The 27,535-nt window shown below is 47.9% G+C and overlaps 1 protein-coding gene across 8 annotated transcripts in view; it reads left to right on the top strand.

Moving 5' to 3' along the window:
• LOC102565760 (OX-2 membrane glycoprotein) overlaps positions 1-22,582 on the top strand; it is a 67,743-nt gene extending 45,161 nt beyond the window's left edge. Inside the window, exons 6-8 of one of the 8 annotated variants that reach the window (XM_059720517.1) lie at positions 6,020-6,126; positions 7,806-7,877; positions 13,414-15,060. In XM_059720517.1, the coding sequence (XP_059576500.1) occupies positions 6,020-6,126; positions 7,806-7,832 (134 nt within the window). In that variant the 3' untranslated portion in view covers positions 7,833-7,877; positions 13,414-15,060. The other 7 variants (XM_019476228.2, XM_019476229.2, XM_019476230.2 and 4 more) reach the window with 7 other exon arrangements.
• The last annotated feature ends 4,953 nt before the right edge of the window (positions 22,583-27,535 follow it).

The raw sequence follows: 27,535 nt of genomic DNA, 5'->3' as shown, positions 1-27,535 counted from the left end.
TTATAGTAGATGTTTTGGGGGGGGTTCTTTTAGTATATATATTTTTTTCCAGTTTCAAGATGACAAACCCCGCCCCTCAAAGGACTACTTCTGGGGCAAAGGAAAGGACTTCTGGTGGCAAAGGACAGGGGTTAGGCATGGAACAGGAGGACAGGGCACCTGTCAAGGGGCAGGGCTATCCTTGCAGCCATCGGCAGCTCACCAAAACTCATGAAATGGCCCTCCAGCTAAAATAATTGCCTACTCCTGATGTAGAGCCTCTAAACTAACTAAATGAGTGTGGCTCCTGATTTTAGACTGGGTCACATTGTCAAAAGTGACATGGTACATATCCTGATAGCTGGGTTTTTGTTCCACAGGAAGTCTCTCACAAGGTGTGTTCCCTGGTAAACAAGGGAAACAAGTTGAAACCTGTTGAAATCCTGTTTCCTCATATCAGACAAGATCTGTGACCCCACGTCCTGATGAGATGAGAAAGTTCCAAGTTGTTTGCAGCACTGCTGCAGTATTTTAAACAGTCAGTTTCCTGTCCCCTATATTCAACACAAGTTGAAAAGGTGGACAAGACTTCTTCTTCTTCCACTTTCCTTGTTTTCTAGGATTGTAGAGAATTTTAATTCAGCTACCAGATCACACCTTGGGAAACCCATGTCAGCATTAGGAGCAGTTCCCTGTGTGGCCTGAGAATATCGTAAAGAAGGGGAAGGTGCCAGCTCAATACTAAAAGGCCAATTGCAGGTTTTCTACCTTATTCAGAAATAGAGGGAACAGCAGTTGCAAGCCCACTTCTCTCCTGTCATCCAGTGTATCAAAATCTTACTTGTCAGTGAATAAGGATTTCTGATTTTTTCCATGAAATGTCATGCAAGAGACTTGCTGCTTGTCCCGAGGGAGAAAGAACCCAAACAATGAACAGGGACCCCATGGGGTGGGGAGCACGTGGCAAAAGAGGGAAAGATGTAAAAATAACTTAGAGGAAATACTTACCGACAGCAGCAGGACCTGCGACACAGCTGGAACAAGAAAGGAAATCCGCCCGGGTCATATGTTGCGCCTTTATCCAGCTGAAACCAGCCGGTGACGTCATTGGCAATCACCAGCCGGTGGGGATAAGACGGCCCGCCCGGGAAGACAATCGGGGAGGTGGAGCAAAAATGGGGAAGACTCCGCTGCCGGACACCACCCGGTATACCCCAAGGGAGAGAGAGCTGGCAGGGGCTCTCTATGCCAGTGGGGAACAGCAGGGTGAAGAGACAGGGAAGCCAGAAGAGGCTCTCTGTGCCAACAAAGACAGGATCGGCAGTGGGATGGCAAAGCCAGAGGAGTCTGTCTACACCAACAGAGGTGGGCGTGTCAGGGGAACACAGGAGGCAAAGGAGGCTTCACCTCCGTGTGGAGACAGAATGCAGCAGCAAGGGGAGCTGCGAAGCAAAACAGCCAGAGGTTGGGTGTCAGCCTACAACCTAAGAAGTAGCCGGGGACATGGGGAGGTAGCCCAGGACACCGGAAGCTGGACATCCCCTACAGGGGAGAAGGACAGCAATGGCACGTAACACACAGGGTGGAGTGAGAGACGAGATGACCCAAGCTGAAGGACCACGGTCTACATTGACCATACGACGGGCCAAACCCCAGTGGGATCAGAGGGAGTGAAGGTTTCTCCATTACCCTAACATAAGGGCAGGGGGAAAGGAACAGACAGGTCCTTCCACATTTAGTTTGTGTTGGTTTTTCCTTTTTTAGTTTCCCCCTTTTGGAGGGACTGAGAGGTAGGGTGAGGCAATACAGGCAGGATAGCGCTGTATCATATTTTCTTTGATCCTCCATTTTTTATTTGAGCACAGGCTAAATTTAGAGTCCCAGGTAGTCCACCCAGGGACTGCTTGGAGACAGAAGGGTGTGATGTTCCAAAGCCCTACTTCTGGCTGAGTTAGTTATCTCGGGAGGCAGGGCCTAGAACGTGATAGGGCCATGAAGGCCATCATGTCCCAGAGAGACAACATCATTGGGGGTACGGCCAAGAAGATCTGGTAACCCACTGGAGGTTGGCGTGAGCTTGGGGTGTAGGGGATGTGGAGCCCCACAGACAACCGGTGGGTAGACTCCCTGCTGCAGCAGAACCCTGGGTGGTTGGCCCCCGCCCTGGTATAAAATTCAAAGTCATGGCAGGTGAGATTGGGGGAGGCCACCCAGGGGATAAACGGCTGCCCATGGGCCTACAAGAGACCATAGAATGCCCTCTACCGGCCGCCTGGACCAAGGCTGCACACAATCGAATGTTCAAGGCCCGGCAGGTACAAACTGGTGCCTTGGCTGGGAATCCACTGAAAAACCCAGCCCCAGAAGAATGACCCAACATGCAACCAGCAGCCATGACTACTGAGATGTTGGGCCAGAATTTGCAAGTGCTGACGCAGATACTGGATGTACAGCAACAAATGATGGATCATAAGCAGGACTGGCTGCAACCTGGCCTAACGGCCTTTAAAAGGCCAAAGATGACAGGGGACGATGACCCAGAGACATACATTGAGGCATTTGAGCATCATGCTATCATGACAGGCCTGGACAAAGGATACTGGGCCAGTCAGCTTGGGGCCCTTGTGGTAGGAAAAGCCCAGGCAGCATATAGGGCACTTCCCCGGTATGAAGCACGAGATTATGACATAGTGAAAGTGGCCATTTTGTATCAGCTGGAGATTAATCCTGAGCATTATAGGCATCTCTTTTGGGCTAAGAAGGGGGCAGAGGAGAAGCAACCCTGGCTCTTGTTGCAATTATTGAGGGACCTATTTAGTAAATGGGTCAATCTCGTGTCCTGTGACTGCAACGCCCTGGCTGATCAGATAGTGTTAGAGCAATTCCTTAATGACTTGGAAGAGTGGACTCAGCAGTGGGTATGTCAGCCTTCTCCCTGCAATTGTGAGGAAGCATTGAAACTGGCTGAGGCCTTTGCAGCCTCAGAAGTCAATTACCCTTGAAAGAGGCACAACCCCAACCCTCTACCCTCAACAGCAAAGGAGACAGAAAAACAATGATTCACCCCCAGGGGTCCGACGAGGGATATGGTTTGTTTCCATTGTGGGAAAGTTGGGCAGTTTTCAAAGGAATGCTCAAACAATGTACGGGAGAGATGGTGCCTGGACAATCTGGCATGTGGAATGGCAGAGGGGTGCAAAGAATCCAGTCAAACAGAGCCAATAGATTGTAGTTTCGTGACGTGTGGTGAAGGCTCCTTAAGGGAATGACCCGTGGTACAAGCTTGGATTGGAAATCAGCCAGTCAGGGCAGTCTTGGACTCTGGGTGTGCCCAGTCCTTAATAAAAGCCAGCCTAGTTACGGCTCACCTGAGCCGTAAAGCAGAGCCAGTAAGGATATCTTGCCTTCACAGGGAAACCCAGCAGATCCAATGACAATGGGTACCCCTTCGCGTCATGGAACATCGAGGACAGTTGCTAGTTGGCTTAGCCCCTTGCCTAGCCTACGACATGTTATTAGGGTGAGATTGGACCCCTATATATGATGCACTGGAGAGAATCTGGGATAGGGAGACCACTTGAAGGAACCTGAAGATGCGAGAAGGATGGCTAGTAGAACTTGAGGATGATGAGGAACCAGACGATGACATGAATGTACTAGACCTACACGCCGTGGCCAGCAGTCAACAGTTTAGGGAGGCACAAGAAGATGACAGGGGATTACAGGAGCTGTGAGCAACAATGGATGCATCAACCTTCCCGCGAGCACAGACCCCAATGACTACACCTCAGTTCAAGGTAAGACATCAACTCCTATACCGGGTCCAGCCTGGTGGGGCGAGGGGCCTGAGAGGACACAACTTGTGGTGCCCTCTTGTTTCCAGCAGGCCATATGGCAGCTCGCCCACTCCAACCCTACTGGAGGTCACATGGGGTGTGATAGGACTACCGCTAGGATATCACGGTGGTTTTTTTGGCTGGGATTGGGGGGAGATGTGGCCTGCCAGTGCACTGCTTGCCCTGAGTGCCAAAAAGCAAGGGAGAACTGGCCACCAAGAGCCCCTCTCCAACCCATGCCAGTAATTGACCTTCCCTTTTCAAGGATAACGATGGATGTTATCAGTCCATTACCCCACAGTAGCGCAGGCCATCAATATATACTCCTATTTGTGGATTACGCCACACAGTACCCAGATGCAGTGCCACTTTGAGCAGTAACCGCCCCTCGGATTGCAGAGGAGCTTATCAAGTGGATTGCCAGAATGGGAATTCCACAAGAGATCCTGACAGACCAGGGGCATAATTTTACGTTGGGGGTGTTACAAGGGGTATGACGGATGTTAAAAATAAAACAGCTCTGCACGTCAGTGTATCACCCACAGACAAACAGGCTGGTGGAAAGGCTGAATGGATCCATAAAGAAAATGTTACTCCAGTGCATAAGGGGAGATCCTCAGAAATGGGATCTACTCCACCCCTTGATATTATTTGTCCTTAGGGACACCCTGTCAGAGTCCTTGAGGTATTCTCCATTCGAGTTAGTGTTGGGCCATCGCCCCAGAGGCTTGCTGCAAATTTTGAAGGAAGATTGGGAACACAACACAGCAGCTGCACAGGACCCCTCCATGTACCGGCAAGAGTTTCAATGCCGGGTGCAGTTGGCCAGAGTCTTGGCCAAAGACAATTTGCAACAGGTGCAACACCAGCAGAAAGAGAAGTACAACGCTCACTCCAAGATGCGAGAATTCAAACCAGAACAGACGTCCACAAACAAACTGCTAACTCAGTGGCAAGGGCCCTTTGAGGTAATCAGGAGGGTGGGCTCGGTGGATTATGAAGTACACCAACCAGGCCATCTTCATATGAGGCAGATTTACCACATCATCCTCCTGCGGGAGTGGCGCTAACCCGAAGGCTGAGCCGCTTTTACGGAAAATGAATTGGAGGAGCTAGGCCCCCAGAGCGGCAATTCGAACACCAGATCGATGGAGGCAGTAGTCAGATCCGAGTGGGAGAAGAGCTGTTGGCAGCCCAGAAATCCAAGGTGTGAACCCTCATCAAGAAGTTCAGGGATGTGTTCAGGGAAGAACCCGGATGGGTACAGGGGATGTACCACCCGATCCATACCCCACCAGGATCAATAGTGTGAGATAGATGGTGACTGATCCCACACCATCTCACTGGGGAAATATGTAAAGAGATCAAGAGGATGTTAGAGTTAGGGATTATATGACCCTCTCAGAGCCCATGGCGGAGTTCCCACGTCCCTGTGCCCAAACCCGACGGCTCCCTGAGATTGTGCATAGACTATCGGCAGCTGAACGATATAGCAGTCTTCAACGCTTTTTCCATGCCTCACATCACTGAGCTAGTTGAGCGCTTTGGCTCTGCCAAGTTCATATCAACACTAGACTTGGCAAAAGGGTATTGGCAAATCCCGGTTGTGCCCAGAGACCAACCTAAGACCGCGTCTGGAACACCATGGGGACTATACGAGTTTATGCGGATGCCGTTTGGGTTACATGGAGCCACAGTGACCTATCAACGCTTGATGGAACGCATCTTAGCCCCGCATGCGGAATATTCCGCCGTGTATATTGATGATATTGTCATCTTTTTGCAATCTTGGGTGCATCACAAATGCCATCGTCACAGTACTGACAGAGATGAGAAAAGTGGGGCTAATGGCAAACCTGCAAAAGTGCGCAATGGCACAAAGACGAACGAAATATTTAGGGTTCCTAGTGGAACAAGGAACAATTAGACTGCTGGCTGATAAAGTAGAGGCCATCAGCAAGTTCCAAGCACCAGAAACGCACAAACAACTCCAATCCTTTCTACGCCTAACTAATTATTATCGCTGGTTTGTCCCACGGTTCTCTGAGTTAGCAGCCGCACCATCAGAGGCACTAAAAGGGCCACGAGGAAAAGGAGTAAAATGGACGGGGAAAATGACACAGAGCTTTCAATTGCTGAAAAAAGCTCTGTGCAAGGACATGGTAATACACACACCCGATTTCCAAAAACCTTTTGTGTTGCAGAAGGACGCATCAGAGACCACCGTCGGGGTGGTATTGAAACAAAAAGATGCCAGAGTGGAGAGATCAGTACCCTACACCAGCCGAAAATCGCTGCCCGTGGAAACAAGGTACGCCACTATTGAGTGCGAGTGTTTGGCAATACACTGGGCGGTGGAACACTTCCAATATTACTTAATGGGAAGAAAATTTACACTAGTAATGGACCACGCTCCCCTAAAATGGCTCAGCTCCACGAGAACAGATAATGCCTGAATTACGAGATGGGCTCTGGCCCTCCAGCCTTTTAAGTTCTGCATAGTATACCAACCAGGACTAAATAATGTAACAGCGGATTTTCTATCTAGATGCAACAACAAAACGAACACAACAATGAGAGGCAAAAACATGTGAAACTACAGGAAAGATGGGTAGGACATTAATAAACAGAAGGGAACCAGCTCAAGGCATCTTAAGGGGGGGGGGAATTATGCCCCGGGGGAGAGCAGGGGAAAGAACCCCAAACAATGAACAGGGACCCCTTGGGGTGGGAAGCATGCAGCGAAAGAGAGAAAGATGTAAAAATAACTAAAAAAAAAGACTTACTGCCAGCAGCAGGACCCGCGACGCAGCTGGAGCAAGAAAGGAAATCCTCACTGGTCATAAGCCACGCCTTTATCCAGCTGAAACTGGCCGGTGACATCATTGGCAATCGCTGGCTGGTGGGGATAAGACAGACCACGCGGGAAGATGGCAGGGGAGGCAGAGCAGAGTTGGGGAAGACTCTGACACCAGACACCACCCACGATACCCCAAGGGAGAGAGAGCCAGCATCGGGGGAACACAGGAGGCAAAGGAGGCTTCCCCTCCACGTGGAGACAGAATGGAGCAGCAAGGGGAGCTGCAGAGCAGAACAGCCGGAGACTGGGTGTCAGCCCACAACCTAAGAAGTAGCCGGGGACATGGGGAGGTAGTGCAGGACACTGGAAGCTGGACATCCCCTACAGGGGAGAAGGACAGCAATGGCACGTAACACACAGGGTGGAGTGAGAGACGAGATGACCCAGGGCGAAGGGCTGCGGTCTATGTTGACCATACGATGGGCCAAACCCTAGTGGGATTAGAGGGAGTGAAGGTTGCTCTGTTACCCTAACATAAGGGCAGGGGGAAAGGAACAGACAGGTCCTTCCACATTCAGTTTGTGTTGATTTTTCCTTTTGTATTTTCCCCCTTTTGGAGGGGCTGAGAGGCAGGGCGAGGCAATACAGGCAGGATAGCGCTATATTGTATTTTCTTTGATCCTCCATTTTTTATTTGAGTGCAGGCTAAATTTAGAGTCCCAGGTAGGGACTGCTTGGAGACAGGAGGATGTGATGTTCCAAAGCCCTACTTCTGGCTGAGTTAGTTATCTCGGGAGGCAGGGCCTAGAACGTGATAGGGCCACGAAGGCCATCATGTCCCAGGGAGACAACATCATCAGGGGTACGGCCCAGAAGACCTGGTGACCCGCCGGAGGTTGGCGTGAGGTTGGGGTGTAGGGGAGGTGGAGCCCCACGGACGACTGCTGGGCAGACTCCCCGCTGCAGCAGAGCCCTGGGTGGTTGGCCCCCGCCCTGATATAACATTCAAAGTCATGGCAGGTGAGATTGGGGGAGGCCACCCAGGAGATAAACAGCTGCCCATGGGCCTGCAAGAAACTGTAGGTTGCCCTGTACCAGCCCCCTGGACCAAGGCTGCATGCGATTGAATGTTAGAGGCCCGGGGGGTACACTGCTGTTTCTCCTTCTTATATTTTTTCTCATGTTGTCAGGATCTAAATTGTCTCTGTCCATGCTGAAATTCCCAGCACTACTGAGAAAAGAGCTATACAATGTCAGGACAGGTAAGCAGGTCTACTTACAGATGCCACAGTGGAGGTGCAGCTGAAAAACAAAATGTCTTAGGGATCTTTTTAAAAATTTTATTTTAAGTATGAAAATGGGGATGGGAAAGGAGGCATTGCAGTGAAACCTGAAGACAGGAATGTGAACATTAGGGCTGTGCAAAGCTTCAGTCCCTGATTCAATTTGGCAGAGATTTGGCCCAATTCGGTGGCTGACTCTCCAAATCCAAATCTAATCAGAGGACCCTTTAATCTCTGCAGATCAAATCAGAACCCTCTGAATAAATTCAGAGACATTTGGAAAGATTCAGTGATTCGGACATAGACACAGCTCTAAATGTTTTTTCTACATACCTTTAGGTAGCAGCTGGCTGTGAATACTGCAATGCTGGGGCACATGGAGTGTCCCACAGAAGCATGGGGGGCTCCTCAGCGTGCTCGACAGCAGACATGGAATTGAACCAGAAGCACTTGAAAAACTTATCTACTGCACAGTAAAACATCACCATCTACACGTGTGCACCATTTATTGCATAGTAAATTAGTCTGCTGCACAGTTAGCTGCTATCTGTAAATACAAGGTAGTAAACTAACTGTGCAGTAGATACTGCTCCATAGCACATGTGTAGATGCTGACCGGGAGTAAATTTACTCCTGGTTAGCCCCAACACCAGAGGGCCACAGGGGATGGGAAACTCCCCCAGTCCTAGTGCTGCTCAGCTCCCCACCAGGAGCCTGGGAACCAAGCAGTGCTGGGGTGGGCACTAGCTCTCTGCCCACCGGATCCCCACAGGAAACAAGCAGCACCAGGACTGGGGAGTTCTCTGCTTCCCCACATAGCCAGGGGATAGGTAGGAGCTGTCTGGCTTCTGGGGCAGCTCCCAACCAGCCCCTGACTGGGTGGGGAAATCCCCGAGCAGCCTGGGGTTGTCTAGGAGCTATCTCATCTCTGGGGCAGCCAGCAGACAGCCTCTAGCTTAAGGGGGATTTCTCCAAGGAACCAGATGCTGGCTGGGAGCTTCCCCAGAAGTAGAACAGCTCTGAACCAGCCCCAGACTGCTTGGGGACATCCTCACTGAGCCAGGAGCTAGCTGCCAGCTATCCCACTGGCAGTTCAGCTCCACACCAACCCCCTACTAGGTAAGTATTCCCTGCCCGGCCAAGGAATTGCTGCCAGCTGTCCCATCAACTGATAGGGGCGGGGGATGGGAGTGGGGGGGGGTGCTGCCAGCCCCAGGTGGCACACCACAGCTGGGAACAGGGCCAGGGGGTGAGGGCAGGGGTGCCCCTCTGTGTGGGGGCTTTGTGGGCAAGTGATGCAGGGTTTAGCGTGGTGGTGCCCGCCATGTGCAGGCTGCACACATGCTGCCTGGCTGCCTGTCCAGGGGAGGGAGAGAGGGAGGCTTTCATGCAGCCAGAGCACCACTCTATGGCCAGCTCTGCAGCCACGGTGAGGAATGAAGGCTGGGGGGCGGGGCTCATACACGGCGCCTACTGCCGTTTACCTGGAGGGCCATGCCAGCAGTAATGGCCGCTGCCTACAAAACCTCCCGCTGCCACCATGGAGCCATGCTCAGAGCTGTATGGCCAGTGGCACAGCGCAGTGCGGGGTGGTGGTGGGGATGGCTGCGTGCTGCCCGACCACAACCACACTGCTGCTGCCACCCGGCAGCCAGCCACACAGCTCCAGGCATGGCTCCACAGTGGTAGCAGGAAGTTTTGTCGGTAGTGGCTGTCACAGCTGGCCTGGACCTCTAGGTAAGTGACAGCAGCCGCTGCGTGTGAGCCATCTCCCCCCACTACCGCCCCCATTCCTTGCCGCTGCTACAGAGCTGGCCATGGAGCTGTGCTCCGGCTGCATGCAAGCCTCCCTCTCCCCCTCCCCTGGGCAAGTGGCCAGGTGGCATGTGTGCAGCCCGCATGGTGGGCACCACCACACTGCGCCCTGCATTGCTTGCCCTCAAAGCCCCCCACAGAGGGGCACCCCTGCCCTCACCCCCTGGCCCTGTTCCCATAGCCAGCAGTGCCAGCAGCACCCCTGCTCCCATAGCCCCAACCATCTTCCCCAGCCCTGCCCCACAGCCCCCAAGCCCCACTTACCTCTAGGATCCAGGGGCAAAGGGCATGGCTCTGCAGTGGCAGCACTTGCCCACAAAGCCCCCCAGCCTGCTTGCAGCCGCCACCACCCTGCACCACCATGGAGCCATGCAGCCCATTGTGGGGCATGCCACTGCATGCAAGCCCCCTGTTCCACTCCCTGGCCAGGCAGCACATATGTGGCCCACACACAGTAGTTGCCACTGCACTGCCCCCGCCATGCACAAAGCCATGCAGGTGGCTGTGGGATGGTAGCACAGGGATCAGTGACAGAGTTGCGGTGGCAGCCTCCATGTGCGAACCCCCTGTCAGGCCAGCCGGCATGTGCATGGCCCACAGAGTGGCACCCCTGCCCTCAGTCCCTGGCCCTGCTCCTGGGAGTGGGAACATGGCCACACTTCTCTCCTTCTTTATCTACCCCGCAAGCACCTTCCCTTTCCCCCACCCTGCCCTGCCCCACCCCTTCCCCCCACACACACTTACCTGCTGGGGTGGGTGTCAGTGTCTATGTCTGCATGTCTGTGCCTGTGTGTCTATGGGTCTGGGGGGCTGTTGCGAGTGGCATCAGGAGGGCTGTTGAGACTGTGAGGGGGAGTGCAGGGCACCAGCAGTGCTGGGGTGGGGATGTGGGGGGGCCTTTAAATTTTATCACAGATTTTGGGTTTTTAATCAGAGAATTTGCCATTTTTAATCAGAGAAAACCAGGATCCCTGCTAGAGATTAGGAGCTGGTATTACTAAAGGAAATATCAAGCTTTGGTGGGATCGGACAGCTCAGAATTTTTTTCTTGAAGATGTCTCTGTGGTCTTTGCTTCTTTTTCTTTTTTATCATTATGACTCTAATCTTGACTTTAATGCATGAGCTTACCTCTAGCCCTCCTGAGTTCAGTTAGGCTATTCACATGTTTAAAGATAAGCATATGCTTATGTACCTTGCTGCTTCAGCACCTGTTTTTTGAGGATCGTTATTCTCCTATTTTCCTTGTTCCAGCCTTCTCTATTTTCCCTCTTTCTGATCTATCTAATGACTTTCTTTGATCTAAAGCAGTGGACACAGGTGCATATAAGCTGTCATTTATGAGGGTCTAGAGGAGAGCCATGCATATAGTCAGGGGCTTACAGGACAAGCCCTATGAGGAGAGACTGATGGACCTGGACCTCTTCAGCCTCCACAAGAGAAGGCCGAGAGGTGGTCTTGTGGCCACCTACAAATTCATTAGGGGGACACAGCAAGGAATCGGAGATGCTGTGTTCACTAGGGCACCTCTTGTGGTAACAAGGAACTATGGTCACAAACTGACAGCAGATCTAGGCTAGATATCAGGAAAAACTTCTTCATGGTAATGGTGGCCAAAATTTGGAATGGGCTTCCAAGAGAAGTGGTGCTCTCCCCTACCTTGGGGGTCTTTAAAAGAAGGCTGGCTAGGCATCCAGCTGGAGTCATCTGACCCCAGCACTCTTTCCTGCCTATGAAACTATGAAACCTAAGTTCTCCTGTTCCTGTGAATATACACTCCTTCTAGCAGACTTAGCAGGTGCATTGGTGGTACCTGTCATTACAGTGGTCACTCTTGTGATCTGTGCTTGAGTTTCTCTGCTCCATGAGCCACTCGTCTATGCAACTGGAGACATGACATGGCTGAAGTGATCCTTTGAATACTTTTTGTCATCTCTGCTGTTTCATTATCAAATAATGCCACAACTGAGTGGCATTACCTGGGAACACCTGGGAACCTCGACTGGTTCAAGCTTCACTGAGTGGTGAGACCCCAACTCTCTCTCTGAATCCAGGAACCTGACTTTTGCTTTCTTACTCCAGACATAGCTTTTTAAACCTGACTTTTGTTCTCTTACCCCAGGCACAGCTTTCTAAACCTGACTTTTGCTGATCAAACTTAGCTAGACTTCCCCAAATCCCTAACTGAAACTATGTAATATTGTAACTGTTTATTTGTCTCTCTTGTATGGCTATTACTACTGGTATCATCATAAGTTCATATACCTGGCAATAAATAACTTTTATGGTCAAGCTGGTTGCTATACTCTCTGAACCTCACTTACACTTCCTTCCCCTGGACCTCTCCATTTGCTTTGCAGCAACGCTTCTTTTACCTAAGCCAAAGATCCCTGTAATGCCCAAAACTATGGTGGAGTCTGCTCATCAAGGGAGCTACTACTAGGACCATTGTGACAAGAGATTGGGACGTGCTGAATTTTGAGGTGCATGAGGGTATCAGCTGAAAGTGCCAATCAGACCCAACCTACTCAGACGTACCCTGTTAGCGTCTGTGTGTGTGTGTCTAACTGCATTTACTATTCTGCTGAAATAAGGGATGAACTGATCTCAAGGCACATGAGGGTGTCAGCCTGTCAATGCTGACTAACCCGGCCTGACTCAGATGCGCTCTGTTAACTTGTGTGTTTGTGTCTGACTGCATTTTATTGTTGCCCTGATTAACTGAGTTCAAGGTATATGAGGGTGTTAGGCTGTCAATGCTGAATAACCCAGCCCAGCTCAGGTGTGCCCTGTTAATCTGTGTGTGTATATGCATATATGTGTTGGACTGATTTGGTGGTTGGAGAAACCCAGCCCCACTGAACTTGACTCCTGCAAGATAGCTCCATTGGAGGTGAGGACTTGCAGAAGAGAGAGATACAGCTCCACACTGAAACACAAGTAACACAAGCAGCACATTGATAAAATTACAGAGACCCCAGAAACATACCCCTAATAAATGAGTGCACCCAAAAGTGACAGGCAAATCTGGTAACAGGCAGTCCTTCCTCCACATTCCTAGAGTTTTCCTTCAGCATGTAATTTATTAAGTCCTTATGGCAGAGGATGCTTCAAGGCCTTGCTGCCTTCTCTAGCTCTCTTGCCTTTTCACTGAGGGACACCCCCAAAGGCACTGCTCACATTGCAGGCACTCCCCCACCTGGCTGACACTGGAAGGAATCTGCAAGCTGCAGTCTGTATGGCACCAAACCAGGACCTGAGTGGAAGCCTCAGTGGTGTGTGATCCTGCATGGACAGACACCTCCCAGGTAGAAGCAGGGAAAGAGCTGGAAGAGGCAGTGGCTTTGGAATTGCAATGTCCTCCTCCAGCCATGCCTCTGTGTCTTCTAATCTGCTGCCTCTCACTTTGTGTCTCTGTCCAAGAAGACCTTCCTTCGTAAACTCCTCTGTAGCTGGCCTGTTTGCTGTTTCTTCACCTGAAGGGTTCCCTTTCCCTGCAACCTCCTTCCTCTCAACAAGCTTACAGTGAAGCAATGTGAAAGAGTTTCCAAGCAAACTCCCTAGTAAACTCTCTCTCACTCTGGACTCTAGTTAAACAAGGGCTTATGTCTTAGTCTAGCTGCTGAGTTTAGCTGCTAAAATAAAACGATGCAGGTTAGTCAGTCCCAACTACATATTTAAAAAAATGATTTTACTTTTCAGGGCCCCCTTCGAAGAGAGGAGCAGCAAACTGACCTGCGAACTGACTAGTGAACTGCTTGCAAACTGTCCTGTTTGCTTCTCCCTGTTTGCTGCTGTTCACTACCATTGGCTTCTATTGATGCATTTACTGTACCTTTTCTCTTACACTGGACTTTGTTCTTACACCTGTCATGCCCTCTGCTATTAACTCTAAAATGTTTTGGTTTACAAATGCACACATGCATATAAGAACAGTATATTTGTTAGTAAATCAGCAGGGAAGACTTAGCAACTGATATTAGTATGACCAAACTAATTTTACCAAAGAGGCAAAATTCAGACCTTTTACTATGAAGAAATCCAGCAGTGCCAGCAAAAGCAGAGGGTTAATTTTCCAAAGTTTCAATTCCTTCAGTACATGTGTAATAGGGCTGCTGATTTGATTCAGAGGAGATTCGACCTGATTCGGTGGAGAATCAGGATCAGGAGACCAATTAAATTATCCAAATTGATTAGAAGCTCTCTGAATCGATTTGGAAAAGATTCAGAGAGGTTTGGCAATTCAGGCAATCCCCACTTGCTGCCGCAGGGAGCTGGACCTGGATTCCAAGCTGGTAGGTAGGGGGAGGGGGAGGGAAGCCTGGAGGAGTGGGGAGGGGACCCCTGCCAGGCCCCATCCTCTGCCTGCTCCCCCAGCCCCCCTGAGCACCCCCTGCCCCCCACCCACAGTCCCAGCCCCCCATGGCTGCCCTGCCTGCCCCAGCTCCCAGCTCTTTAAAAAAATCCCCCACTCACTGGCTGCTGCCAGGTTGGGGGGGGGTGATCCCCACTGCCCCATGCTTCATGGGAGACTCTGCCACAAGCCCCCCAGCCCCCATCCACTCTCCCAGCCCCCCATGGCTGCCCTGCCCACCCAAGCTCCCAGCCCTTTAAAAAAAAACAAAACCCCAGACTCACTGACTGCTGCAGCAGCCTTGGGGCTTCTGGGGCTTCATTTCAGAGTCCCCCAAGCAGCACAGGGTGGGGGGGGCAGCGGGGATCGCCCCCCAGCCTGGCAGCAGCTGGTGTGTGGGGGCTTTTGGTTGGGGGGGTCTGAGAGAGCAGGTGGAAGTTGGGGGGTCTTGTGACAGAGCCCCCCATGCAACACAGGGCAACAGGAACCAGCAGGGATCACCCTCCCCCCACAGCAGCAGCCGGTGAGTGTGGACTTTTTGTTTTTTGTTTTTGTTTTTTTTAAGAGCTGGCAGAGCAGGTGGGGCAGTCATTGAGAGTGGGCAGGGGATCAGGGTATGGGGTCAGCTCAAAAGAAAACTTCCTGATCTTTCTCTAAAAAATGTTTAGAGTACATATGACAAACTTTTATTTTTAGGATTTTCCATATGTTTATATTAAGTTTAGATACGTTTCTAAAGTAAATTTCATTTCAAAGAAAAAATACAACTCTCTTTCAAATATTTTTTCTTTTTTTTTCTTTTTCTCTTTTTGCCAGAACAATCCCACACATTCAACACAAATTTGAGACTTGCTTAAATTTCACCCAGCTCAAATGGCTGCTTAACTATCTCTCTTTTGAAGCTGCTTCTCTAACTGGTGTCTTGTCTACGTATTATTCATCATTATGTTTTAGTTATACTGAAATGAGGCAAATAAAGCTATTTTGAAAGCAAAGTTGTGTGTGCTGTATATTAGCATCCTCACTATGTTGTATAGTGGTCTGTGGCAGGGCACTGCGGGTGCCTGCCACTTTAAGGGCCTGGAGCTGGCAGCTGCCAGGTGCCTGATGAGGGAAGCCATTTTGAGTCGGGAGCTGCCCATATAAACAGGGCAGTTTTGCTGCTGGAGGCCAGGCAACAACATTGCCTAGCTGGAGAGCTGTTGATATTATCTGGAGGTAAGGGAGGAGCTGTAGGGGATGGTCAGGAGGCTCCTGGTCCTGGGCATGACCTGAAACTACAACCTGCCGGGAGTGGGTGGCCTGGTGGGGCTCACAGTGGTGTGGGAGCCCCCAAGAAATGCCAAGCCAGTTACCACCCCGGTGAAAGGCGGGTCAGGGCTCCTTAACCCCTAGCCCCCACAACCGGGTGGGTTACCCCTTGTTGGAGGGTCGGGAAGGAGGACCCCGTGGAGAAAGAGTGAGGCCACAGGCTCACACCTGTCTGAACTTCCCCTGACTGGACAATGCTGGGGACAGGACTGGAAGGGTCAAAGGGCCAGGGGACCACCACAAGGAACGTCCAAGAGCTGCGCGCCTGGGGTTCCAACTGGCTTGGAGGTGGGCCAGGGCTAGAGAGCCGAAGGTCCTGGGGGGACCATACCTGAAGGGGAAGCAGTTCAGGGAGCTATGGTGCCCTGGTATGAAGGTGGAATAGACTGCCTGAGGGGAGGAATCCAGGTGGGGTTCAATCAGAAGGAGTCTGGGGCCCAGTGTGGGGGCCGGTGATTATAATAACATCGGGATGCCATTTGCAAGGCTTGGGCTGAGGTGTAGGGGAGGAATGGAGCTGCAGATAGTGCCCCCTGGTATTGGGGCAGGAAATGGGTAGCCTCCTGCTTATTAACATCCATTAACCAATTAATTCCAACAAGGCGTGGTGGGTGAGAAGGCGTGTTAGCCCAGTAACAGGTGGGCGGGCCACAGTTAGATCGGCCCGGAGCAGGCCCCCTGTTACACAGTCTCTGGTGTTCATCTAAGCAAAACCAAATCAGGCCAAGCAAAATGGAACCTAGGTGAAAGACATGTTAGGCTGCTGCAAGGAACTGTTTTGGTGATTCAATATGTAGTTACTTGTTGCATAATTATAATAGGGTGGCCTCTTCTCCGGGTCTCCACCAGCCACCCACCTGTCTTTGGGGTAACCTCTCACCTCGCTGCCTGCCACGCCTTGATAAAATTATATGGAAGTTGTTACTAAGGCGGGAGGCTACCCATTTTCTCTCTCTTCTGATCACCAGCGCCTTAGTACATGCTCTGACCTTCCTTTTATGTGTCCCATGCCTTACAGATGTCTCTTCAGTGGCTGGCATGGACACCTGAGCTCCAGAGTCTCACGTGGGACTCTCATCCCCAACCAGAGCTCATGGTCTCAGTTCCTTCACGCTGGGTTCTCTCACTTCTTGCTCTCAGCCCCCTCTCAGGGCCACTACACCCACTCTCAGGGCCACTACTCTTGGGAGCTTCTCTCTGGCTCCCACTCTACAGCCACAGGACTCTGTGGTGAGCCTGGGTGCTGCCAAGGGTCCCTACTCCAGACCTGGGCCCTGCCTCAGAGTTCACCCAGAATCTGGGCTCCCCCTGTCTGATCTTAGTTCCACCGGGGATGTGGAACTGGGGTTAGGAGAGGAGGCACCCCATACTCACCTTTTACTGTGGAGGTAACTGGCCTAGCATTTCCTGAGGGCTCCCATACCACCAAGAGAACCACCAGGCCACCCATCCCCAGCAGGGTGCAGTTTTAGGTCTTACCCAGGACCATGAGCCTCCTGCCATCCCCCTAACTCCTGCCCTTACCTCCAGGATGTTCCATGTTGCAGGGGAGCCAGATGGTGCTTTTCCCTTGGCTGCAAGCAGCTAACTGCTGGCTCCACTTGGCTGGCCTATGTTTGAAAATGACCAACCTCATCAGGCACCTGGCAGCTGCCTGCCCCAGCCTTTAAAGTGGCAGACACCTAAAAGGTGCCCTGCCACAGTAAATTTAGCGTCACATTACATTTCAGATATTCCAGGAAAAAGAAAAAATGTAGTGGGACACCAAGCTGCTATAAACTGATCCAGTTCAGTTCCTCGATTAAAAGTCTGGAAAATTTCCACTTCTAAAAAATGATGCCAAGACAGGGAGCAGTACAAACATTCAGTCTGTAGCTTCCCCCCCACCCCCCCCTGCTCGCCCCTCCCCATGCTGCTTCTCAGGCTTTCTTCAGATCAGGGTGAACATGGTCTAGTAAAAGTCTTGGCTCCTTCAGTCTTCCTGTGCCCAGAGGGACTGGAGCAGTAAGAAAAATCCCCCTGATTGCACCTCATGTGGGAGATGCTGGAGTAAGAAGCAGGCGGGGACACTCACTGCCAACTTTGCACTCAGTTCCCACTCCATGCATTCTTCTACAGAATGTACCATTAGACAATGGGACAAAGTTAAAATCCTTCTGTAAGAACTACGTTGAACAAGGCCACTAGTTAATATGGGCTTTTTTTTCCTTTGGCTTCTGTTAATTCTGTGTTCTCGGTATCGCTCCTCTCATAAGATAAGAAGGTGACTTGATTCAGGGCTCAAGGGTCTGTGACAGAAGTTCCATAAACCGGTTTCACCTAAATCAGTTTATCTTAAACTAATTTCCATTTTGAAAGCAGTTTATATGCACTGCACTTCTGTTCTGTTACAGGTTTAAACCAGTTTCTGATCACTTAAAGTGGTTTCTGTGTAAATTCTGCCCCAAGCTCAGGGCATTAGCAGAGCCAGCTCTGTCTGACTGATATAACTTATTGGCTGTGACAGAGTTGCACTGACAAAAGAGGGTATGAGGCAAAAGAGGCAGTAAGAGGTGCTGCAGATTGGGATTGGGGTCACCTCAGTGAGGTGCAGTAGCAAAAAAGTGTAACCTGCTTGAGTGCTCCTTCCACATATAATTTTTTTGTGACTTCCTAGTTGGTCTAATAAGAGGTATAATTTCTGAACCAAGATTTCTAGATTTTTGCATCCTTCCCATATACCTCACTTTACAAAAATGTAACTAGTAAGAACCCCCTCCTTGACATAATCCCTAAGGCTTCCTTAAAAAAGTGTTCCCCCTTCTTTCTGACTGATAGCCTATTTATAGATGGGAAAAAAGCAATCATTTTAAATAGTTTTTTCTTTTCAAATTATGATAAATGTACTGACATGTTGCCCACAGACATTTCCTCTCTCTGTTCCTGAGTCTTTGTGACTGACACAGAGTCAGGGATGCTGTTTTTCTAAGGTCTGTCTCAGTGGCATAAAAGCAGGAAGGTGTGGTCTCTGCTGATGATAACAATTTCCATACAAGTTTCTGGTGATTCAAGTGGAAGTTTTCTGAGAAACCCTAGTAGGCAGGGGAAAGGGTATTTGCATTGGAAAAAATGAAACATTGCCAGACCAAAACAACAGCTTTTTTATCCCTGTGCAGTCTTTGTGTTATCTGGTCATGTTCAGCCCATCTAATCAGTCATTCTGTGAGCTTCCAAGAAAGAAAAAGCATGCACTTGTCACTGAATCTCTTCCTCTCTGCCCCCTATTTCTAGTTTCCTTGATCCCCTCCCTGCCTCCACTCGTCTTCTCAGTCATGTATTTGTGTGCTCTTGTCTGATATCCCACACATCTACCCTGGTGCTTTCCTCCTCTGACCGCTACATGACCTTTTATTTTCTTCATGACTGGAATCCACTTAGCTTCACATGGGATGCAGCAGCCATCCCTTGTTACACAACAGGATGTATGCAAGGAAATGGAGAACAATTAGAGAAACTGCAAGGGCAGATTTTAAATAAAGAGGAAAAAAAAGAAAATAGGGCAGAATTTAATTAAAGCAGCTCAAATTTGTCCAGGATAGCGGGGTAAGCACTGCTATTCTTGTGAAAACTACTGGCCACACATAGTCGCTTACTTAAGTATTGTAATTCACTAAAAGAGAATACTTGATTAGATTATAACCATGCCTGTCCTCAAAGTGTGGCTCTCCTAATTACAAGGGATATGGAATATACATAGTGTCCACAACAAATCAGAAACTTGCACTTTCTGTAGTCAAGAGACTATTTTTTGCCTCCACACAGACAACTGCATGCCATTTTAGCTATGGTCATAATGGGATTGAAAAAGAGTTTCTAAAGGCCTGACCAACAAACCAACAGCTAGAAACTCTCTCTAATCTCCCAAAGATATTCCCCACATACTGCCTTTCTACAGCCAGTTTGCTATTTGCAGTTATTTTCCATGCCAACAGTGATAAAAATTTATATGTGTATTTTCACAGACTGTCCACGAAATCACCATTGCTAATGATTAGATAGTGTTTGTGCTCTTTGCCATTATGTTTTCTTTGCAAAAGGCTAATCTGGATTCAGTGGCTGTGGAGGGCAGCTGTTTCAGACTTTTGGCAAGACTGTTCATTAAAGTCCTAATGGAGAAGCTAAGATTGAGTTTGCATGGTCCTTGAACTGTTCATTTATCCAAAGGAAGATGTTTATCGTCAGATGCTGAATTACACCTGAGGACTGAAAGAGACACCCTGGCATACCTCCCACATCTACAGTATTTTAGATGATCCTTAGTACTTTCTCTGTCTCCTATTTAATATACTTTAGTGCCACAGAACTGTCTCAGGAGGAAGTAAGGAAAAAAGGCACATGATTCATTAAGATCTTATTAACAATTCAGTGAGAAAGGAAGGAAAGACCTTCACTACTTTCAGAACTGCATCCTTACGCATACTTTCCTCTCTGCCCCCATATAATCATAGGATGCCTGACAATGAAACCACGATTTATAGTTACACCCTTGTTATAGTTACACCCTTGATAACTGGATTTTCCTTCTCAAGCCAGGAATTGGATTTTGTGGAGGTTTTTGCTTTAGCAATAGTGTTGAAAGCACAATAGGGTGGCAGGAAATGTGGGTGCTATGAAAAGCAGTATGTTTAGCTCTTAAGTAAGAGGAAGGATAAAGCATTCTGTTACTTTAGGATTAGTTAGTGGGATTGGCAAAAGTAGGACTTCTCTTCCTCATAACTTAGCTCACATTGGTTTTGATGGATCATCTCATGGACACCTTATCTTCCCAGTTGAGATGTCACTAGCATGAGCCATATTCCAGTCATGCTACCAAAGTGGTATCTCTGAGAGTATCAGGAGTCTTTGACAGAGGGGACTGGACAGAGGAGTCTTTGACAGAGGGCTCCTCCCTCTCATTTCCAGGTGCTTTATGGATTATGAGATGGTTCTGTGAAATGAATAGCCTGGACAGCTCGAAAAGATCTAGCACTGCATGACCTTCTCCCACTTCAGAAATCACCAGAAGCTAAAACAACATCTCCACACCCAAAAGTCTAAGGTGTTATTTTAAATTTATCCAGAATGTGGCTACACCCTATTTAAACTCAGCTGAGGCAATGCACTATAGCTGCTCTATGGATTTGCTTCAGAGTGCTCGCTACCCCACTCCAGAACATCTTTCTCCTGGCTCCAGGATTTCTCACCTTGATTTTGGAACTCTGGTCCCTAATCATAGTTTATTTCTTAACCCTAGCCTCTGACCCTGATTCATGACCTTGCTTCAACTCCTGACTCCCATTCCAAATTTCAACTTTTACTACTGTGACCAACAATCCACAGTACATTCTGGGAGTACAACATTCCCTGTGACTATACATACATGAGGAGTTAAAGGAAGTGATTTCTGTTTACATTCACACATGGAAAAAACCCCTGTCATTATGTGAAAATTGTAACCTACGCACACAAACCCTCTAAAGAAAGGAAATGACTCTTTAATTGCTCATAGCTTACTATCTAAATATCCCATTATCTTACTGTTGGGTTACACATCTGTACTGAAATCTCCCTTCCGTTCCTAATAGACACAGGACTGTGCCTCACAGTTCTCTGAATTTACACTAACATGCAAAACCATTTATTTTAGTGCATTTATATGCATGAGATACAGATATAACATGTTTTTTTCTGCCTGTGTGGAAGGAGTAGAATAGGAGTTCATAGATAAATTCATCTGAATTGATTCTATTTAATCTGGAGGTAAGAGTGGGTCCCAGAAGAGCATTCAGGGATGTTTTCACATTAATCAGAATTCTACAGAGTTTACCCTCCCTAAACTCATCTAACTATACATGATAAAACTGTTTCTCTTTCCTAGTGCTTCCTTAGCCTTCTGGGTTCTTTTGATAATCTGCCACTGATAGCAAGACTCTGATATGAGAAAAACGAAGTATAAGGTATTAAGCTGCTAGAGAGCTAGGATATAGGATGGAAGGGACCACTTTGGTCATCAAGACCAGCTACTGAATCATAAAATTACTTTAAGAAATATTTCAACCCTTGCAAACATTTCTTGGTTGTAACCTCTTTAGGTTTGAATGAGGAAAACTTAATTAGATTTGTCTGATTTGGGAAACATCTTCACCAAGCATGATCTGGCACTGAAATAAGACCAAAGAATACTTATAACAACATAAACATATTAGTTGAATCCTTCATGTCTTAGGACTGGGAGACAAATTTTCTAAAGTGACTGGGGCATTTGGTGGGGGAGGGAGGTAAATTTTAGGTGGCCTCACAGCAATACTTGTGTTTAATGTTGGGGATCAATTACACTCAGGCTTTCCCCTATCCTTGCTTGGGACAGAAAGAAAAATCATGTTACATTTATCTTGAGAACCCACATTTCAGTCTAGTTATTTCTACTATGCTTATCACGATTCTCTGGCATGCTTGAGCATGGGAAGGCCATCCACACAGCAAAGAAAAAATGTTTTATGCATCTTTCCCACATGTAATATACTTGTCTGTCACTGTGATATAGGCAGGACCAATGTTTCAGTATTAGGATAAAGGAAGCCTTAGTGCAGGAACTACAAAGCTACAAACTTGCCGTTTGAAGCCCATCTTACAATCCCTTGTTAGAGGGATACTAGGGCTGGCATGACAATGGACGAGGCAGGATAAAAGCACACACAGCCTTTCTGCATTTAAACTGAGTTAAAAACAGGATCTTTCCCCAGTTTCCCATTGTCTTGCACTGTGTGTTGTCATTAACACCTGTTGAAAGTGGACAGAGTGCTACCATTCAAACTCAAGGTCGGGGGTTTATGCTTGTTTTGTACATGTTTTATGCAGAGGTGTTAATGATCACACTAGAAACAGACACAAGTCACCAGTGCTCACTTAACCTTGATCTATATATGAGATGGTTTCTTCCCGTGAATTCTCCCAACATTTTTTATCACAGGGGCTTGGTCAGGAAGCTGGAGAGGGGCTCGCCTGAATGTTCTACTGAGCTCAGCTGTGAATATTCATCCAAAATGTTCCTTCTCACATAATGGCTCTTTTCAGAGGTTCCTTCAAATGTGTTCTGCTAATGCTGGCAAAAGAGATAAAGGTAGGAAACTGATATCAAATCTAAAAAGGATTAAATATTGTGCAATGGAATAAAAAAATGGTTCCCCAAATGAGTGCACATGCTTCTAGTCTCAGTTTTTTGCTATGATAATCATTATTTTTAGAATAAAAATAGCTAACAGTATTATGGGTCATGGGAAGACTTTCTTCAATTCCAAAAGTATGTGCAGATTTTCTTCTCACTGGCAGCACATTTCAGTGTTGAGGGTGGGGTGAGGCAAAAACCTATTTTGTTTTGATTGATGATGATCTGCTAGATTGCAGTTTAACTGTTTCTTTAAATTTATAAACCTCTAGGGCTAAGTACAAACAGTCAAAAAACCTGAGCCTGAATTGATTCACTCTTCTCAGGTTAGTCTAAACTGTATAGGTTGAACCAATAAGCAAGTGAACAGACATTCACTTTTGATTCCCAAAATGCAGCCACATGCTGGCAGTGACCCAGACCAGAAGTTGCAGGGTGCTACAGCATGCCTCCCTGCTTGGCTGGAGCAGACAGCTGGAGCCAAGGCTAGCCTGCCCACTCTGTGAGAGGTTGTTTGAAGAGGAGTGCAAAGCAATATGGGATGCTGGAAGACTGTGGACAGAGACAGAAGTGACCATTTTTGCCTGATTTGGCCACAGAAAGAAGTTTATAGCTGTGACCAAGCAAAAGTGCATAGCTGCAAAGCATTTTAAAAGTCCTGATCCCATAAAAATCAGAATGCTCATTGCATGAAGACATTTGAAATGTCAGATGAAGATATTTCAAAACAGAACATCTTCAGTAACTTGTGTCCGAGCTGCCTCCCAGCCTTGGAGCTGTTTTCAGAATGGGAGGATGGCGTAGGGTGGCCACCAGCCAGATTCCCTTCCCCGCTGGAATCAGCAGTGAACTTGTTTGGTCTGGGAGACTGTGGTAACTCAGAATCCTTCCTACCAAGTGTTCTCAGTTACAGCATGAAGCTGCACTTCTGTCTGTGCCCTGTGAGTTAACTGGAATCTGGAGGGGGTCTGGGAAAAAAGTTCAATAAACTGATTTAACTTAAATAACTTAAGTCTGCAGGTATATCCATCCTGGTTTATGTTAAATTAGTTTAATTCATTTTGAAAGTAGCTTATGTGCACTGAACTTCTATTGTGTTACAGATTTGAACCAATTTCCAGTCACTTAGACTGGTTTATGTGTACTTTCTATCCCTAGCCTAGGAGGTGCCTAGGCTGACAACTGATTAGCATAGTCACTGCGATCAGAATAAGAAAAGATTTGGCAGGGATGCTTTGCAGCCTCTTGCTAAATGTTTGTAATTAAGTGCCAGCATGTTTTGAATCCCCTTTTCCTTGAATGCAAAAGCTAAAGGTGTCTAAAAGTAAAACTGGTAGTAAAAGGCAAGAGGTGGGGATTGGTACCCCAACAAGTAAGTAATACCCTATGTTAGCAGCTCCACTGCAATAAACACAAGTGAAATGTTTGCTTCTAAGAAATGTTGATGCCAGATCAGAATGCAATGAGTTGGAATGGGGATTGTTCAGTGAGACTGTCTGCCGTTGCTTATTAAGGACTGCTTATTTGTGCCACTTTAGGATCCCATCTCAATGTTCTGGCTAGTATTATTAGTGTTGCATAATATGTTCAAGTAATACTCTAGGATTGTTATTCTCCATGGACAGAACAAAAAAAAAGCATGGCCTCAGCTGGCATAACTTATTTCAGTGTGATACTCTAGCAGGCAAGCTGCTTTGAGGAGATGTGATATCTTTATTAGAACAACAATGTGATACTCCTACATGGATGATCTGGTGCGGGATCTCCTTGGTTGAGTGTGGAATAGCTATTATTTTCCTGTGGGTCTGAATTTCTTCTATGGAATTTTTCTTTTTCAATCTTCTGTATGTTAGCTGAATGTTCACTATTTCAGCTGAGGAACTGAGAGGGAGGGGTGTTTGTTTCTAACTGGTAAGTGCGCAAATTCTTGGTCTGAATTTTGTAAACATCTCTTCAAGTTGTGAACATTTTAGATTGTTAACAAGGGTAGAAAAGAGCCAGAGGCTGGGTGGGGGGCTGGAAGCTAGGCAGCAGGCTAGATGCTGGATGGCTAGTTGCCAGACAGCAGACAGACCCATAACAACAGGATAGGGGCTACCCTTGGGGGTGGGGATTATCCGAGGAACTAGCTACAAGCAGAAGCAGCACAGCAGACAGACATCTAGGCTGCCCAGGAGCAAAAAGCTACAAGTTGCTCAGAAAAGCCACCACAGAGAAAGGCAGGCTAGCTGTCAGGCCAAAATGGAGACCTTTGTGGGTGGCTGAAGAGCCACCTGAAAGGAAGGGGCAGGACTTTGGAGGCCCATAAGTCCATCCATGAGATCAGGCAGTCAGTCTGGTGCTGCAGACAGTAAATGAAGGAGCTCCTAAGCAGCATGGCTACAGAGAGGGACTAACCCAGGCTGTCCCCAGAGATTCAAGTAGTGGGCTAAGGGGGACTTACAGCCCATGGGGAAGCTACTGACCCAGACAGAGATTTTGAGTTTAAAGTGATTGCTTGAATTTTTGTTCTGGTTTATACTAGCAGACTGGGTATGGCTAATAAGGGAGAAAAGGAGGCCACAGGGTTTCCAGAGGGGAGCACTAGGTTTTGATCCCTGCCAGGGGCAGGGATGCAAGGCACAGGCAGGCTGAGGTTGAGGGAGCCAGAGCCTGAGCCCATAGAGGGCAATAGGTCATGGGCCATTGAGAGACTGAGGCTGAAAGGCCAGAGCCACTGAGCCTTGTTCACAAATCTACAGCCAAGTAACCTGTAGGCTAAGGCTAAGAAAGCCAAAGTCTATACAAGGGAGTAACTGGCAACTGAGTGACATATATGGGGTATGGCTGTAAGGCTAGAAAGAGACCACAAATATCCCTTACGGCAGCTAGTGCCCTGGGGCACAGACAGGGCCAGGAGGGCCCTGCTTCATACTTGAGGGGTGGGACTGGGATCAGCGGGGTCCAGAAGAAACCCCACTGATCTGGGACTCTGAGGGATCTAGGACTCTTCAGCCTGAAGAAAAGAAGGCTGAGAAGGGACCTGATTGCAGCTTACCGCTACACTAGGGAAGTACATCAAGGACTCAGTGAGCAACTGTTCACCAGGGCACCCGAGGGGAAAACCAGGAGTAATGGCCACAAACTCCTGAAAGACTGATTCATGCTCAACATTAGGAAAAACTTCTTCACACCTAGGGTGTCCAGACTATGGAATAAGCTCCCTCCAGAGGCGGTGCAATCACCTCGCTGGACATCTTCAAGAGGAGACTAGACGGTCACCTTGCTGGGGTCGCCTGACCCCCAGTTATCTTTCCTGCTTGGTGCAGGGGGCTGGACCTGATGATCTTCTGAGGTCCTTTCTACCTTCCAGACTATGAATCTATGAATCTATTACCCTTTGGTCAGAGAATAGACAAGGGCTCGCTCTGGAGCCATGGGGCAGCCTCCCTTTTTACAACCAAATAATTCTGTCAAGCCATGGCAGGAAAAGGGAAAGGGAGGGTACCTGAGGAGCCAGAGTGGTGCAGAAGCTGTGTGGGCACTGGAGGTGTCACAATCACCCTTGGGGGCCCCGTCCTGCCACAGTGGGCAATTCACAAGTGATGTGGATTTGTAGAGATCTAAGCTGTTCCAAATATGAAGTGACAAAATATCCAACAGAATGGGAAATGTATTCACCTGAGTTAATGCTCTTTGCTTGGGAGACTCTCTTGTTTACATATTTGTAATCTAATTGCTCGCTATACAAGTCTTGGACAAATAGTCTTGCTTATGAAATAGCACTTCTGCCAGACTAACTTCCCTACAGCTGTTGTTTATATAAATTAATCTGGAATTATTTAACCTTTTTTTTGTCATTTGGTTGAAATTTGTATAGAAGTTTTAAACAAGCAGGTCATAATAAAGTTAAAGAAAATGTCAAAAGTCATCTTCAAGCTAAGGTGTATCACACCCACAGCATTCCCCCACATCCACAGAACCTGTCACCTTATCACAAAAGGAAATCAGGTTGGTTAGGCATGAATTGCTCTTGGTGAATCCATGCTGCTGTACCTGATCACCTTGGGCTGCTATACACATGCAGGGAGCCTGCTCTGACATGCTGTAATTTCAGCACATCAGAGCAGACTTGAATAATCAAATCTGCTGAAGCAGTGAAATTACCATGCTCCAGCAGCTTCCAGCGGGATGTGTATCAGCATCTCCACACTGGAAAATGGTGGCAGGGCTCTTTAAACTAATGCTCATTTGACGAACTTTAGTTCAAAGCACCCCACCACCATTTTTCAGTGCAGGGACACTGATACACATGACGGTCTGGGTGCTTTTAATCAGTGAGGCTCTCAGAGCTGCACTAATTAACGCACCCTCCCCCTGCCCCCACACCTATTGGAGCATGTGTATAAACACCCCTTGTTCTCCTCTAGGTGCTTTACAATTGATTCCTTGAGGACCTACCTGTCCCATGATCTTTCCAGGTACTTCACTCAGGCTGACTGATCTGTAATTCCCTGGATCCTCCTTCTTCCCTTTTATCAAGATGGGCACTGTATTTGCCCTTTTCCAGTCATAATTCCTAGCTTGCTTATCAGCAGTTAAAAGTGCTGCACTTAAGAGTGCTCTAACACTACTTTCAAAGGGTTTATGAGGGAAATACTTAGCTTCAGTCTGTTTTTTAAAAAACTTTTCACTGAATATACCCAAGGGCCACCATGAGAGAAAAGTTATCTTGTTGACATATCCAGTTTCCACAATGCTGGAAATGCTCTGATCAGGTGATGTGTAATGAAAACATTGCTGGTTATTTTGGACTTGCTGTCATTAGGCAGGGTTGCTAACAGTTCGTATACTTTATCAGAGGTCCATTTAAACAAAAAACTAACAAGCAAACTAAAAAAGAATGAGGAAAACCAGGCTAGACATCTTGCTGCCAAGCTAATAATTTTTGGCTTCAAGAATTATTTAACATTTGATGGTGAAGCACCATATTGCCT

The sequence above is a fragment of the Alligator mississippiensis genome, chromosome 1 (assembly GCF_030867095.1).
Source record: "Alligator mississippiensis isolate rAllMis1 chromosome 1, rAllMis1, whole genome shotgun sequence".
NCBI lineage: Eukaryota > Metazoa > Chordata > Crocodylia > Alligatoridae > Alligator > Alligator mississippiensis.
Note: the sequence above shows the minus strand (reverse complement) of the source record. Positions and strands in the feature narration are given on the sequence as shown.